The sequence below is a fragment of the Accipiter gentilis genome, chromosome 16 (genome assembly GCF_929443795.1).
Source record: "Accipiter gentilis chromosome 16, bAccGen1.1, whole genome shotgun sequence".
Taxonomy (NCBI): Eukaryota; Metazoa; Chordata; class Aves; order Accipitriformes; family Accipitridae; genus Astur; species Astur gentilis.
In genome coordinates this window covers 20,206,414-20,221,175 of record NC_064895.1, presented here as the reverse complement: position 1 = coordinate 20,221,175, position 14,762 = coordinate 20,206,414, and the positions used below count along the sequence as shown (strand labels likewise).

General features: G+C 39.1%; 1 protein-coding gene across 1 annotated transcript; it reads left to right on the top strand.

Annotated features, from left to right (window-relative positions):
* LAPTM4A (lysosomal protein transmembrane 4 alpha) lies at positions 1 to 13,974 on the top strand. Its single transcript, XM_049818785.1, has 7 exons — positions 1 to 186; positions 7,202 to 7,322; positions 9,541 to 9,617; positions 9,709 to 9,831; positions 11,061 to 11,156; positions 12,552 to 12,650; positions 13,187 to 13,974. Exons 1-7 carry the CDS (start codon positions 88 to 90, stop codon positions 13,259 to 13,261), a joined length of 690 nt encoding a protein of 229 aa, XP_049674742.1. The 5' UTR covers positions 1 to 87; the 3' UTR covers positions 13,262 to 13,974.
* The last annotated feature ends 788 nt before the right edge of the window (positions 13,975 to 14,762 follow it).

Genomic DNA, 14,762 nt, shown 5'->3' with positions numbered 1-14,762 from the left:
GTTTTACGGCCCTCAGCTGGAGGGGAAGCGGCTGGAGAGGGCGAGCGGCGGGCCTGCGGGCGGGAGGTCGGCGTTGCCGCTGCCGCCATGACGTTCAAGCGGAGCCGGGACCGCTTCTACAGTACCCGCTGTTGCGGCTGCTGCCATGTGCGGACCGGCACCATTATCCTGGGCACCTGGTACATGGTGAGAGGCTGGCGCGGGGGGCAGCCGGCGCCGCTGAGGGGGCGGCGATTTGGGTTGTGCGCAGCGCGCATGCGTGGGAGCTCGGCCGGGGCCCAGCCCGGCCGCGGAGTGGGCAGCGCGCATGCGCCGACGGTGAGCCCGGGGCGGGCAGCCCCAGAGGGGGGCCATGGCGGCGGGGTCCCTCTCTCCTCTCCCGGGGAGTTGTTCTCCTTCGGCGTCGCGATCGTCCCCTGTGCCGCTGCGTGCGGGGGAAGCTGCGCCAGTTTGCTGGAGTCGGGCGGCGTGGTTCGGGCCCCTCTAACCTCCCGGGGTTTGTTTCGGGCTCGCCAAACCCAGTCGTCCCTTGGCGGCCTCCCCTGTTGTGGTTAGAAAAAGAAGCAGAAGTTGAGGGCGCTTTAGTCTGGGTCTCTCAGGGGTTCTGTTTTTATTCCCTTTCTTGGGTTGGAGAAGTAGGGACTTGTAAACAGTTTCAGACAGTACTGAACGTGCCTGTCCCTGGTAAGAGAGGAGATGCTAACGTTTGGGGAGACTGGAATTTGGGGTATGTTGAGAATACGATGATAAGGTGTGGTTCCCCCGAGTAGCGTGTAACCTCAGAGGAAGGTGAGGGTCTTCAAAATGAACATGGCTTCTGCTTGTTGAAGAGCTTTGTGGAAAGGGAAGTTCCCGTTTGCTTGGTACTGTATCCTCACTCAACACAGTGGCTGAGGAGCAATACAAACAGTATTTGGTTTCCAAAACACCTCACACCTCTTGGTTTCTGACTGGTGGGTGCTTTTTCTCTGAGGGAAGGATGTGGTGGTGAAGCTGAAATACTAGAAGTAGTTTTGATCTAGAGTGAAACAGCAATGTGAAAACAGTACCAGCAAATTAACGCCTGGAGCCTTCGCTTCCCTTAGTTCCCTTTTATTGAAGCCATTTCCTCATCTTTCCTTCCCCTTCCCCTCATGGGCAGTAAAGATGTGAGAGTAGCTTTAAAAACATTGCATTATAGCTTTTCTGTTCTCCTGAAGCTGTAACCAAAGCCTGTATTCTCCTTTACCCTTCCCCAGATTGTAAAAATGGAGAAAGCTGAATTTTTATGCCTTGATGTGAAGGAGCCATGCACAGAAACTGCTTTTACAGGCATGGGGATTTAAGTTTGGAGAGTTTACTGCTTATCTTCAGCAAGTATAGGGAGAGCCTTTTTTTTATTTTTATCTCAGTCCTTCCATTGACAAAAAAATGCACTGGCAAATAATAAAATGGTGGGAGAGAGGAGTGGAAGAAGAGGCAAGGTAGGGGGGTAGGAAGTGTACCAAAACTCTAGGAAAGATGTTTTTTTTCTTTTTCCAAAAGAATTTGGAAAAAATGTCTTGGTGTTAATTAAGTTCTACTATTAGTTCATGTAAAACAGAAAAGTAAGGTCCATTGCAGTATTGAACATGGGACTTGTTTTGGAAACCTGCAAAACCTCCAGAAGTTTTACCCTGTGTTGATGGAAAGAGATCAAGAATATGCTTCTGGTACCTGAAGTAAAAGCATAAATTGTTAACAGTAAGGAGACACTCATCCCTGTTGCGAAACAAATGCACCTTACTGCCTTCCCCGCTTTGGTTTCCTGTTCGCAGGAGTATCTAGAAACCCAGGAACTTGGTGGGGGTGGTGGGCAGGGATGTGCTTTCCCTGGCCACAGACCCAGTAGTACTTCCAGCTTCTACCTCTCTTGCTGTGCTTCTGTTTCACCTCGTTGCCTGGATGCAGCACCTCTTCCTCCTTTCTGAATCTGTGCAAATATCTGTAGTGCTTATGGACGGTGAAAAGTATGCCAGTCATTGATGAGGCTGATGGCTGCAGAGGTGTAGTGGTGTGCGAGGCAAAGCGTTCCTTTGATCTCGTGTAACTGCAATGGATTCAGGCTGCTAGAGGGAGAATAGTTGAGTTCAGGGTAACAGTGTACATGTGAAGTACTTAATAGCCACGTTTTTCTATAGACTGTCAGACACTTTGTTAAACTATGCATTGAAAATTTTTATCCAGTTCTTCCCAGCTTACAGCTGGGAAAAGGAGATAACTTTTAAGTGTGACAACTGTTAAGCTGTTTGAGCTGAAATAAAGTCTTACCATGAAGCCTTAGGTGGTCTTGCCTAATGCTTTAACTTAGGATTCAACTTTCATACCTCTTGAAGGTGAAGTACAATTTGGACAGTGAAAATTAAACTTAGCTTTCTGCTGACAAACGGAAAAAAATTTAAAATTAAATGGCCTAGGGTATGTCAGATTGTTTAGATATGTTAATTAATGCACCGTTTAAGTATATCACTAACTAGTGTTTCAGACACTAGCTTATGATAAGTATTTCTAAATAAATTCAATAATCTGCTTTTAAGTTACAGTGGGACAAATAATAATAAGTTTCTGCGGGGGGTGGTTTTTTTTATTTTATTGGTTTGGGTTTTTTTGTGAGGGAGGTAGCTTTTTGGTGGGGGAGAATGCTTAGTTCAACAATAGCTTTGTGTTACTGAAAATCTTGGTCGGCCTGTATTTTTCACTGGATAGTCTGTGTTCTCATGCTGTGCAGTCCTGAAGGAATTTGATACAGAACATAAAATGGAGTGTCGTAGCAATCTACTCCAGATGTTTTAGTAAGATAAGAGTTTGGGCTATTTCATATGTGTGTGTTACTCATGTAACAAATTCTTTAGTAGGCATTTTCCTGTTCCTTGCTTGTATACTTTTAAGTCTTGCATCTAACTTATCTCCTCACAAAAACAGTTACATTGCTGTCCTTGTTGTGTACTTCTTGAGTCTAGAGAGAACAAGGTATCTTCTAAAATGTCTGCTGTTGATGGCTGTGTGATCAAACTGCATCTTTTAAGCATGCTTCAGACTGTATGCTGCTACTGTTACTGTTAAATAAGTAAAAGTCTATTTGCAAAAAGATGAGATCAGAACATTTCTAGTGGACTCATGCTTAAGTTCCAGGACTAATATAGTTTGGTTAACTCTGCAACACCCACTACTGTTCTGTGTAGGAAGGAAAAAGAAACCTCCTATTCCTAGCTCCATAATTGCAAATGTGTGGCTTTGAAGTTTGTTTCTTCCTGTAAACTTTCTTACTAGGCACAGCGCTTTCCAGAAGCCGGAAGCACAAACACTGCACTGGCAAAAATCAGATCAGAGTTCAATAAACACTCTAAAAGTAATAGCATTGTTTTGGAGGGAGTGGCTGTTTCATTCTGGCAGCAAACTTCAGCAATAGAGTCAAAATGATGTAATTGCTACTGGTTAGCAGGAGGATGAGGGTGATCTCTGGAGTCATTTGTTTGCTGAACGAGATTTCCAGAAATGAAGGAAAGTAACTGGTCTCAACCTAATCTCGACAGTGCTAGAAGCTCTGAAGTACTCTTATTATACTGAAAAAGAGTAATTTTAAATAAAGAAAAAAACCCACCACAACAAAACAAAACCATCTTGGTTTGTTTCTTCAGGAACATGTTTAAGGAAAAATACTGGAGAAGTGAGAGGACGATGAGAAAGTGTAGTAGTGCAAGGCAATTTCCCTCTTCTTTCCCACTCATAAAAGGAAATAAGCAAATGCTAAGTAGGAATTCTTGTTGATGTCCAAGACTTTTAGTCACTCGGAGTGCTTGGGGAAACCTAGACTTAATGTTCAGGCCTCCAGAGAGATGAGGCACTTGCATGATTAGACATGAAATGTATACTATGGAGATAAAACTCCCTAATTAAAAAGCTAATGCTTGTTATAGCCCTGCAGTCTTTTGAGTTCTGATCATATAGGGAGCTAATACTTCTAGTTCCAGTTTGTAGTAACTGCTGGGTTTCTACTTTAATACCAGCTATTGGATTTTTTAAATTTTGATACAAGCTACACCAAACTTCAGTTAAGCTCAGTTATCCCACTTGCATGAGTAAAATACACTTCTTAAACTACTACAAACTAAATTAAGGTTTTTTTCATCTTAATGGAACAATCTTTTGAATTAGAATTTGAACATGCATGTTGTAGTTTATTTTTTTATGATTATTTTTTGACTTCCTAACAAAAAAGACGAGGATGGGGACTGCTGGGGTTTCTGAGGTGTTACCTCAGAATGGTGAACTATCCACTGAGTGCTGGCTTGTCAGGGCTGGCAGGGTTTTTTGGGGTGGCGGTGGTTTTAATCTTCAGGTTACACTGAGGCTTACCTGTGCTATGTTTTTTCTGATGACTTCTCCACGTAGACCATTTGTGAACATACATTTTATTCGCAGTGAGTGTATTCTTTTAAGCTCTGATGATGCCTTCCAGTCCAAACCATACTCTTACTGCCAGTCACATTGACTATCAAGTTGAAACAAGCCTTGTGGTCTTGCTGTTAGCAAGCTTCTGTGAAAGAAGAATGGTAGTAGTTAAAATACAGGCTCTGGCTTTGTGCTTAGAAGGACTCCTAATTTGGAGTTGTTGGTAACTCTTAATTGAAATCCATATGTTGAATGTGATGAATTGCTCAGTGCTGTGATATCATTGACAAATAGCAGTAATGGAGTACTGGAAACCCTGGGGTGTTAATTGGCAGAGGTTTGGGTTTGTTGTTTGGTTGGTTTTTTTTGTTGTTTTTTTTTTTTTAAGTTAGTATTTTTATTCTGTCTCACTGATCCTAGCAGACTGGGTTTTGAATGACTCTTTAATTTCCTATTTTCCTTGCACACCATTTTAGGTTGAGAAAATAAAGCTTTAATACTTTGAACTGCGCTCAGTGACTAGTGGAATTACGAAGAACTTCTGTATCCTAAATTGGGACCATGGATAGGATGAAAATAAAGTGGCAGATGTAGGATCACAGTCTCACAATTCCAAGGCATTCAAGTTCTTCAGTACTTTATATTAATTCAAGTGCTGCTTGCTCTTTGTCTTGAGGCAGATAGCCATCATGGCGGTTAAACTCAGTATTGAAGTAGTATTGTCTTTGTCCTGAAGTTTATCACTAATTAAGTTAAAATGATGACTGTGTATAAACAAAAAATTATTTAGTTTTAATTGAACCCGTCACTCTGTGTTTTATGAAGTAGAAATTAATGTTTAACTGCTAGAGATCTGAACCTTGACATAAGCATTTTAAAACAAGTATAGAGCAGGAAGTTATTTTCCAAAGTATAGGTTGATACCACTGACTCACAGCGAGGCAGAAATAGAAGGCTTGAAAATACATCATGAATAGAGAAGGGTGAAACAGTAGAGTGAGAGAATATAGTATTCTATCCATTTGAACAATGGTGAAGCAAAATAAAAGATTTAGACAAGTGGCAGATGAGCAACTTGACAGTTTGCCCTGTAGGAGGTGTCTTTTGAGGGGGAAAATATGCTCATTTCAAGGCTAAAGATACTGGTGGCTAAACTTGCTTTTTTACTGCCAACTGTACTAGTTTTTATATTTTACACTCTAAGGCTTAAAATGGAGTATACAAGTGGCTGAAAGTAGCTGGAATTTCCGGTAAGTTTGTATAGTACATAGTGATATGATAGCATTTCTACAAAATAATGAGCTTTGATTTCACTAAAGGGTTCTTTTTAGCAGAAAGTATAAGCAAGCTTATCACAATATCTCTAAAACCTAGGAAAAAAAGAAGAAAAAACCCAACAAAACCCTTAAAAAAAAAAAAAAAAACAACAAAAAAACCCAACCAAAAACCAACTTGTAGGAACTGTGTGCCTTAAAAGCTAAAATTCCTTTTAAATGTTCGAAAGCTTTTTTTTCCTTGTTGAAAACTTCAATAATTGTGCGTAGACTTGCCACTATTGCTATCACTGACTCCTGAAACCAGGCCAGTAAAAGAAGAAATGCTTGGCAAATATTCTTAAGTTGTGACAAACTGTGAACCAAATTGTTTTTTTCGTTTGAGGCTAATTGTAAAAGATCCTGCTGCTGGTGGTGACTGTACTGACTACTGATTGGAAAAGGACTGCAGCTTGAAAATACCATCATGACTTTTTGTTGTTGTTGTTATGCAACCTTTTTCTTTGGCATGTCTCTCCAGATATTAGTAACAGAAACTATGCCCCTGTAAATCTTGAATAGGTTATAAATGCTGTGAAGGCAATTTTGCAGATGCTTAAGCTGCTTCTGACTCTTTGAGCTCTTACTGTTACTGCAGGCATTTCTGGTATGTACCAATATGGGGAAACAGAAGTAGTCTTCAATGGCAGTGTAAATGAAGAGAAGGACCAGTAAGCATGTAGCCAGTGCTGAATGCTTACAAATTTTGAGGTTCAATCTTTGTGTGATTTTTTTTTTTTAACTTCACCTGTGTTTGTGTAGCCTTTTTGATAAGGACTGATGAGGTTTTAATGAATGATCTAGGAAAGGGAGAGAGAATGACAGTTCTCCACTGCTTGTATTAAAACTAATATGGGAGAAATTAAGAAGAAAGCTATGTTTGAGGATTAGAGCTATAGTGGAAGTTTTCCCTCATACACTCGGTATTTACTGTGTGATGCCTACACATACCCTTATACTGCTTGCCCCTCCAGCACTGTTTGAAAGTAGGGTGCAGTACCTTCTTTGTGCATTAAATTAATTCTGCCTTTCAATTTGTTGTAGAAAGCAGAAACTCTTTCCAAATGTTCCCATTGTGTCTGTTATTGTAGCTTTTCGTTCCTGGCCTCTTTTAACTGTTTCCAGTTTTCTGGTTTATGGACCTGTGCATCGTGCAGCAATAGTTTAATTACGTCATTTGAATCCCTACAAACCCTATCCATCCTCTTAGTTTGTGAAGTTATTTAGTTGTGATTCATTAAAACCTGCAAGTGTCCAGTGCTCTTCTGGTTGTTTTTGTAGCGGTTTAACTAAATCAGCTTGAAATGTAATTGTAGGTTGAGTTGGTTTTTTGGGGTTTGTTTTTTTCTTTTTCTTCTGCATATAGGCAAAGCAAAGAGTTTATTTCCAACTGAAATAAAAGATTTATTAGTGTGTCCTTAAAAAGATCATAGCTGTTGCAGTGTAAATAACCTTTAGGTAACTGTAATCTTTCTCAGGTGGTGAACTTGCTGATGGGCATCTTGTTGACAGTAGAAGTGACTCATCCAAATATAGTGCCAACTGTTGATATCCAGTATGAAGTCATCGGAAATTACTATGCTTCTGAAAGAATGGCTGGTAGGTGTTTAACTCTGCTGTCTGATTAGAAAATAAAGCATGCAGTATCATGGTGTATTTGCCTTACACTAGTGTGTAATATATGCATACAGCTTTTAAATATGGTTGCCTTGTTTTCTGAATTTCTCTTTCAATTATTCTGGAATTGAGTTGTTCTACAAGAACAAAAAAAACCCCACAATGTTTATTTTACTTCATATTATTCCTAAGCATCTTAAATGATACGATTTCTAATCTCTAATGCTTGGACTGTCGAAGTACGTGTGGAACATCTCTAATTCACTTTCTCCATGAACATTTACTGTCTTTGCTGTGTCAGTAAAACAAAAAGTAGAAAAGTATTTTTAAAGACTTTTTGGGGAATTTCTGGCGATCCTTATAGATTTAAGGAAAAAGTTAACAGCTATTGTATATGAGTTTACTAAGAGGAAAACCATGCCATGTTTCTAAGAAGAGTGGAAGAATTGGGATGCCAAGTATTGGAGTGAAACCGCAGTATTTATCTAAAAAGTTTGACATGCAGAAGAAATAGAAGGAAAGCATCATGGGCAGAATTAAGCCTCCTTTCCACACTATTGTTATAGATTAAGTCTATGATGCGTACAAGTGCAATTGGTGTCAAACTTTTGTCTGTAATGACCAAGCTTTTTAACTGTAGTATGACATATAACCTTGGATGCATGCTTTGTTTTTTCTTGGTTTTATATGTGCAGAAATATGTTTAGTGTGGCACTTCTAATGTGTCTTGTCTCAGTCTGTATTACACTAAAATTCAGGGAGGGTCAGATCCAGTCTGGAGTGAAGATAAATAGTACAGCACAAATCTGTGTTTTGAGAGTTCTGGTTTACAGTCTTCATGTTAATTGTTCATGACCTGAGGATCTGTCAGTTCTGACCTGTGACTGTAACCCATGTTTGTTAGTAATGAAATGAGTGGGACAAGGACCAATTACTTCATAAAGCCAAGATATTAAATAAAACTACAGCAGATATCTGTAAAATGTTGTATGTTCTGCAATGAATGTTGGTGTACTTGGTAGCCTTAAGCTTATGTGACTGAGAGATGCTTCTGAAGCTGAAGGTGCTTTCTCTGCTCTTTAGTGTAAAATGGCTATCACATGCTTTTGACTTAAGGATTCTTTTTTCCTATGTTGGGACATGGGCTAGAGGGTTTTGTGTGCATGAAGGGATATTACAATTTTGATTGTGCCTGTGGATATTGTGAGTAACGAATCCTCAGAAGAAAACCACGCTTGTTGGTTATTGCTGAGTACTTAAAGCCCTCTGATCAATGTAGTGCATTTCAGACATGGGAGGGCCGACTCCTTGATGCCATCTGTGTATGTAGATATTATCTTGCACTGAATTGGGTACATAAGTGCTTCTACAGTGTATCTTTTCCAATCAGTTGCAGACTAGAAAGTTATGATTCTCAGATCATCTCTTTCAAGCGTGGGAGCTACAAAAGTTTGGCTCAGTATTGCTAAAAACATTAATTTACCACATCTATAGACTCTCAAGCTGGTTTCTTTCTCTGTGTTTAAAAATGTAAACTGTGCTTGCTGCAGGAGAATGAGTATAATCTAACTGGTGGAAAGCAGCTGTGGTTCTGTCACCAGTAACTGTGATGCACAAGGAGAATCTTTATCATTCAGTTTCCATGAGTGTCCTGGATTCTGCTACTGTTTGGCTTCTGTTCCGCTGCTTTTTCTTCTAAATAATGGGATACCTTCCACACAGTGATTTCCTGTTTTCCTTAGTGTTACTGAAGGAGCAGTGCTGCTCCCACTGCCAATGACCGAATTACATAATCAAATAATTTTAAAGTGTAAAAGGTTGATACTGTGCTAGCTTCACTTAAAATTCTTTCCAGTTGTAAAGTTAATCACCCACATTCTTTTAGCACTGACATATATTGCAAATCAGCACCATTATGTTGCATTACTATCAAACTCTTTCAGGCTTCTAATTGGTATGTCTGAGCTTCATTCAGGCTTTTGATTAAAGAAGAGGGATTTTTCCAAATGCCTGCTGGTTTTGTTGAACCAGGTCTTTTTCCATTAGGAGAGATTTGAGTTACTCAATTCTGCTGCTGGTAGTTTGACAGATGAAACAGTTGAAAACAGATCATGGTAATGGATAGAGCTTGGGTACATGTCAGCTGCAGTCTGACAACTTCAGGAAATGACTGATGCATACTGTTTTTCTTTTAATGCAGAAAATGCCTGCGTTCTATTTGCTATCTCCCTCCTCATGTTCACAATCAGTGCAATGATGGTGTATGGTGCAATTGCTGTAAGTATATTTATAGTCCATGGTTTTAAACTTGCTACTTCAATTTTTAACTAAACACCTTACAGGCTGCTGCTTTTTTTCTTTTTCTTAGCATCGTGTAGGCTGGCTGATCCCATTTTTCTGTTACCAACTCTTTGACTTTGTGCTCAGTTGTCTGGTTGCCATCAGTTCTCTAACCTACTTGCCCAGAATCAAGGATTACCTGGATCAGTTGGTAAGTGTTTCTTCAGCTCAAGTTGATATTTTACATTTGAAATTAAACTTTGGTTTAATTGGGTAAGTGACTGAGCTATAGTTATCTTCCTGTGCATAAGAAAAAGGAATTCAGACTGCAGCAGCTGTAGGGGATGACTGTTAGGGTGGTTATGAGAATGAGAACTTATCAGAGGTGGAAGGGCCAAAGGTGTCATTGCTCCCTAAAAGGAAAGCCAGGGAGAGTAAAGAAGAAATGTGACAGGAGTTGTTGGTTTAAACTGCATTTGCTACGTTTGCACTCGAAACAAAGATGTTTGTAACCCTTCAAGCAATGTGGTTCTGGCAGGCTTGCTAGTGCAGATTAAAAATGTCTTGACCCTTACTTGGTGGGGAAGGGGAAGAAGAGTATAGGTAAGGATTGATATGATATAGGGTCTTACAGCATTATGGGATGGAATCTGAGATTCGGAGGGTTCCTTTTTACATTCTGTATAACTTCTTGTTTTGCAGCAATGCCTTCTAAGGAAACTCTAATGGAGTTTTCATTAAGACTGCCTGTGTTTTAACAGCAAAAAGACTCAATGGATAGAATGCACTGTTAGTTAATGGGGATCGCAGGCTCTTCCTGGCTGGTGTTTTAGATGTTTAAAAAAAAAAAAAAAATCCTTTTTAAAACAGATAAAAAAACTGGTTTGGTGTTGGAGAGAGGCTTTGTTACTGTGATCAGGGAAAGAGAAGAGTCTGAAATTTGCAGAAGCTCTTTGTTTTGTCTCTTCTGACTTTCTATTCTGCACACATGTATGTTACTGGTTGGACTGACAGGAGGTAATTAATACAAAGTCATTAAAGAGTTAGCAAGTAGAGGACCATAAGTATAAATGCTGTGCTGCCGCTGTTAAAAACGAATTTTCATGGATATCTGTCTTGCATGATATTAGTCTCTAATACATGCTATTAAAGATTGAGGTGGTGACTAGGGTCATAGATAGTACAAGGCTTCTGTATAGGTAGCCCATTTCTGTAGTGACCTGTTCTTGCAGGATAGAGGCAGGATAAATACTGTGCTTTCTGGGAGGATAAAGAAGAAGCTAGTGAGAAACAGAACTTTTTGTTGTTTCTGGGGGAGTAGTTTACACAAGAGTTTGTTTCATTTGGTGTGAAGTTTGGATGTCCTGTCATATTTGTGACTGTGCAGTGTTAATGCTTATCTCTGCCCTTTCTCTCCCTTCCCTATTTTTTTTTAATTAGCCGGATTTTCCTTACAAAGATGATCTCCTTGCCTTGGACTCCAGCTGTCTCTTGTTTATTGTTCTGGTGTTCTTTGCTTTATTTATCATTTTAAAGGTAAGTTAAAACTTAAGCATGTGCCTGTTTCATGAGTTACTATATTAAGATGCTATCAATCTGAGTTAATTCTCAATGCTGAATTAAGAACTCAGCTGACTTCTTAATGCTGTGTTCAGAACTTTTTTTGAGCAGAATTGTTAGGATGTTCAGTTATGGTATGGCTTAAGTCTTACATTTTGTGTAGTGGTGTCTTCAACTAATTTGTGTGCAGTGGGGCATGTTTATGCAGCTCTGACCTTCATGAGTAGGAAGTAGGAATGCACAAAGATGTCAAATACCATCTTTTTGCATAAGTGGAGATAAATATAATATTTGTAATTAAGCTTGTAGTGAAACAATATTGAGTTACTGCCTACAAGTTTTCTAAACAAAACTTCTAAAATCTCTCACTGTGCCTAACAAACCAGGGTGCATGGTTTGGAAGGAAGATGATGGAAGAAGGAAATGCATAGGTTAGTTCAGAGCTGCATCTTTCTTCCTACTGAAGGGTGATATTAAGAATTATTTTCTTTCTGAAGATCTAAATACAGAGGCATTCATTTGAATTACAAAAACTTTTGTGCAGACAAAGCATATTAGAGAAATGAGTTGACAATACACATTGGCTGTGACAATATTCCTTTATTGCATCCAGATTGAATTGAAGAAAAAAATGAAATAATGAAAGAATTTTACTCACTTCGTATACTTTCTCCAAGAGGAATGTCTAACTGGGGGGAGTGGAAGCCTAATACAGTAGATGATATTTTTGTATTGATTGGGAAATTCAGTACCTTGTATATAACCATGTGCTAACTTGCCAATGAAAAATTCAGAGATTAATGTCATGCAGATTAATAATTAAAAAAAATCTAATCCTCATCAGAGCATGATAATATGTCTTTCTACAGCAGTTAATATTGACTTAAAGTCCAGGCTACTTTGCGCTACCATCTTCTCCTTGCCACCCCGGTTGGGTGTTTGTGCCCTCTCCTTCGTTCCGGTAGTTGGAGAAATAGTAATGCTAACTCAGGGACGAGTGGGATTGTGCTGTTGGCCTGGTGTTCTCCTCTTCCTCCTGGCAAGTTTGGACTGAGATCCATAGAAGCATAAGCTGGTTGGGGATTAATTTGATTAGCTCTGCTGAGGCAGATAGAGAGATTAGTTGAACGGATCTGTGAATTCTTTTGCCACCTGTGTGGCTTAGCCTCTCTGAGTTGCTATGATAGCAAAGCTAAATGGGGAACAGCATTGGTATGTGGCTAAATCTGTGAAATAGCAACCATTCCTCAGATATGTATCAACTACGTTGATTTATGCTCCTTTTTGTCATATGAATGTAATCCAGCATCTAATTTCTGAATCAGCTAATGCATATGAGGCCTCTTTAAAGAGAAATCTCTCTTCTTTCAGGCATATCTAATTAACTGTGTATGGAACTGCTATAAATACATCAGCAACAGAAACTTGCCAGAGATAGCTGTGTACCCTGCTTTTGAAGCTCCTCCACAGGTAAAACATTTTCAAGATCAAAATTAAACGATGCTGGTTCCTTTTAAGTAGAAAACCACCATATCCATATACATTTATAAGCCTTGTCCAGCTTTCTAAACAAAGACTGGAAAGATCAAAAAGTTCAGCTAACGTTATGGTGGGTTGTTTCTTAGTTTCATTCTTACAGTGCATAAAGTTGGAGACTTTATAGAGAAAAGTCTTTGAATGTTTTTCATGTAGTAGAGTGAAGCTTTCTGATCGTACCAGTCAACCTTCCTTGCTGCTTTGCAAAACCAAGAGATAGTGGGGTGGAATGAATTACCTCAGGTTAGATTCAGCAGCACAGTAAACTACTGTTGTACCTTCTTTCACTTCCCCACTAGCTTACTAGGAACAGCAGTAAGTTCTTACTAAAACAAAAACACCAAACATTTGCCTGCAACAGAGAATTAAGTTGCTGATGGGGCATGTATGTTTTTGTTCTGTTTGTTTTTTGTTTGTTTTTTTTTCTCTAAACCTTCTGCATTAATCTCTTCAAAATGTCTTCTCTTTAGTATGTTCTGCCAACCTATGAAATGGCAGTGAAGATGCCTGAGAAGGAGCCTCCACCTCCCTACATACCTGCCTGAAGCAGTTTTTATGTTAATTAACATCTGTACCAGCTTCCTGGGGGTTTTGTCTTTTAATCTTGCAAAACTGCTTAAGTAATAGAAATATTCAGGGCTTTAGGAGCAAACTGTTCTGTTTAAAATATGTTTGATATAAACTTACTAAGCAAAACACATCTGGGAGTGATTTTGTTTGCTTTAATTTTTGTTCTCCTTAATGCTCTTAAACATTTTATTGCCTTAGGGCCTTATACTGCAAGAACTTATGCATGTGACTAACTTATGGCTTTTAATAATACCAACTGAGCCAATCTATGATTGAAGTTAGCTACAATTATAAGTGTCAGCAGGATTGTGCCCTTAATTTATATTAATTTTTTTGTAAAGTAGTTCATAAAGACAATCTGATCGTGCAGCAAAATGACAGTTTGCCTTTATCCTTTTTTTGGACGGGGAGGGGGTTTGAATGTGGTATATATGTGACTTTTTTTACTTTGCACTTTTCTCATATGTTATCTTACCTTTATTGTGGTTTTTTTTTTTGGTTATCCTATGTCTTGGAACACAGTATTTTTCAGGAAGAAGCGAGGGTGGCACAGGAGTTCTATTACAATGTGCTGTGAACGCAAGAAAAATAAATAGAAATGTGGAAGATGGTTGCATGCTTCTAATCTTATATGTATTTTCCTCTTTGTGATAAATGATACTTAAATAAATCTTTTACGAAATGTTTACGAGTAGCCTTGGTTGATCTGTTTGTCGGTTTGGTTTTTTAAGTGCTTCAGTGTACTGCAGCATGTATATTCATATACTGTCCCATGTATATGCAGCTTAGTGAATGCTGGCTTCCTACAGGTTGTTTAGTGGTTGATCTGTGTTCTTCAGCAAAAGTCCTCCTGTGAGTGGAGAACGTGGATTTCCTTTAATGCAAAAGCTTGTATTGCAGCCTTTGCAGTTCAAGTACTTGGTTGTCTTCTACTTGTCTGATTGTTACTTACACATAAGCTGGGAAAAGGGAATGGTACTGGAGGCTTCTAGCCTTTAAGGCAAATTTGATATCTGATGAACTCAGGTGTTAAGAGCAGGACAGACACCCAGTAGGACTACAATGTTATTTACATTGGAAAATGTCCAAAGTTGTTGGACATATGCCATAACTTCAGAAATGTTCTTCTAAAGAAAAAATAAAAACCAACCAAAACAAAAAACCCCCAACTACAAACAACAACTTTTTAACTGTTCCTCCTCTGTAGTAAGAGGTAAAAGATAGTTTAATGATCTGCCAATACATCTGAAGAAAAAATGGCTTTCTATTTTGGAAGATAAAAGGGACCTGGGATTAAACTCTGGAAAAAAGGCATACAGGTTCTTGGTTATTCTAGTCTGTTCAAGTATGTACCTCCTTCCTGGCCCCCTGACATTTAAAAATGCCCTCTGTCATTACTGTGCTATCAGTAATAGTTTAATTCGTTTTTCCCTTTACCTAAGGTGCCATCTGTGAGAGTACCCTAAGCTGCAGCGG

Bases quoted from the DNA above. Each gene is read 5' to 3' on its own strand.
- LAPTM4A (XM_049818785.1), top strand. From the start codon at position 88: ATGACGTTCAAGCGGAGCCGGGACCGCTTCTACAGTACCCGCTGTTGC. The intron at 7,323-9,540 runs GTAGGTGTTTAA...CTTTTAATGCAG, and splicing joins TGCTTCTGAAAGAATGGCTG to AAAATGCCTGCGTTCTATTT. The intron at 9,618-9,708 runs GTAAGTATATTT...TCTTTTTCTTAG, and splicing joins TGGTGTATGGTGCAATTGCT to CATCGTGTAGGCTGGCTGAT.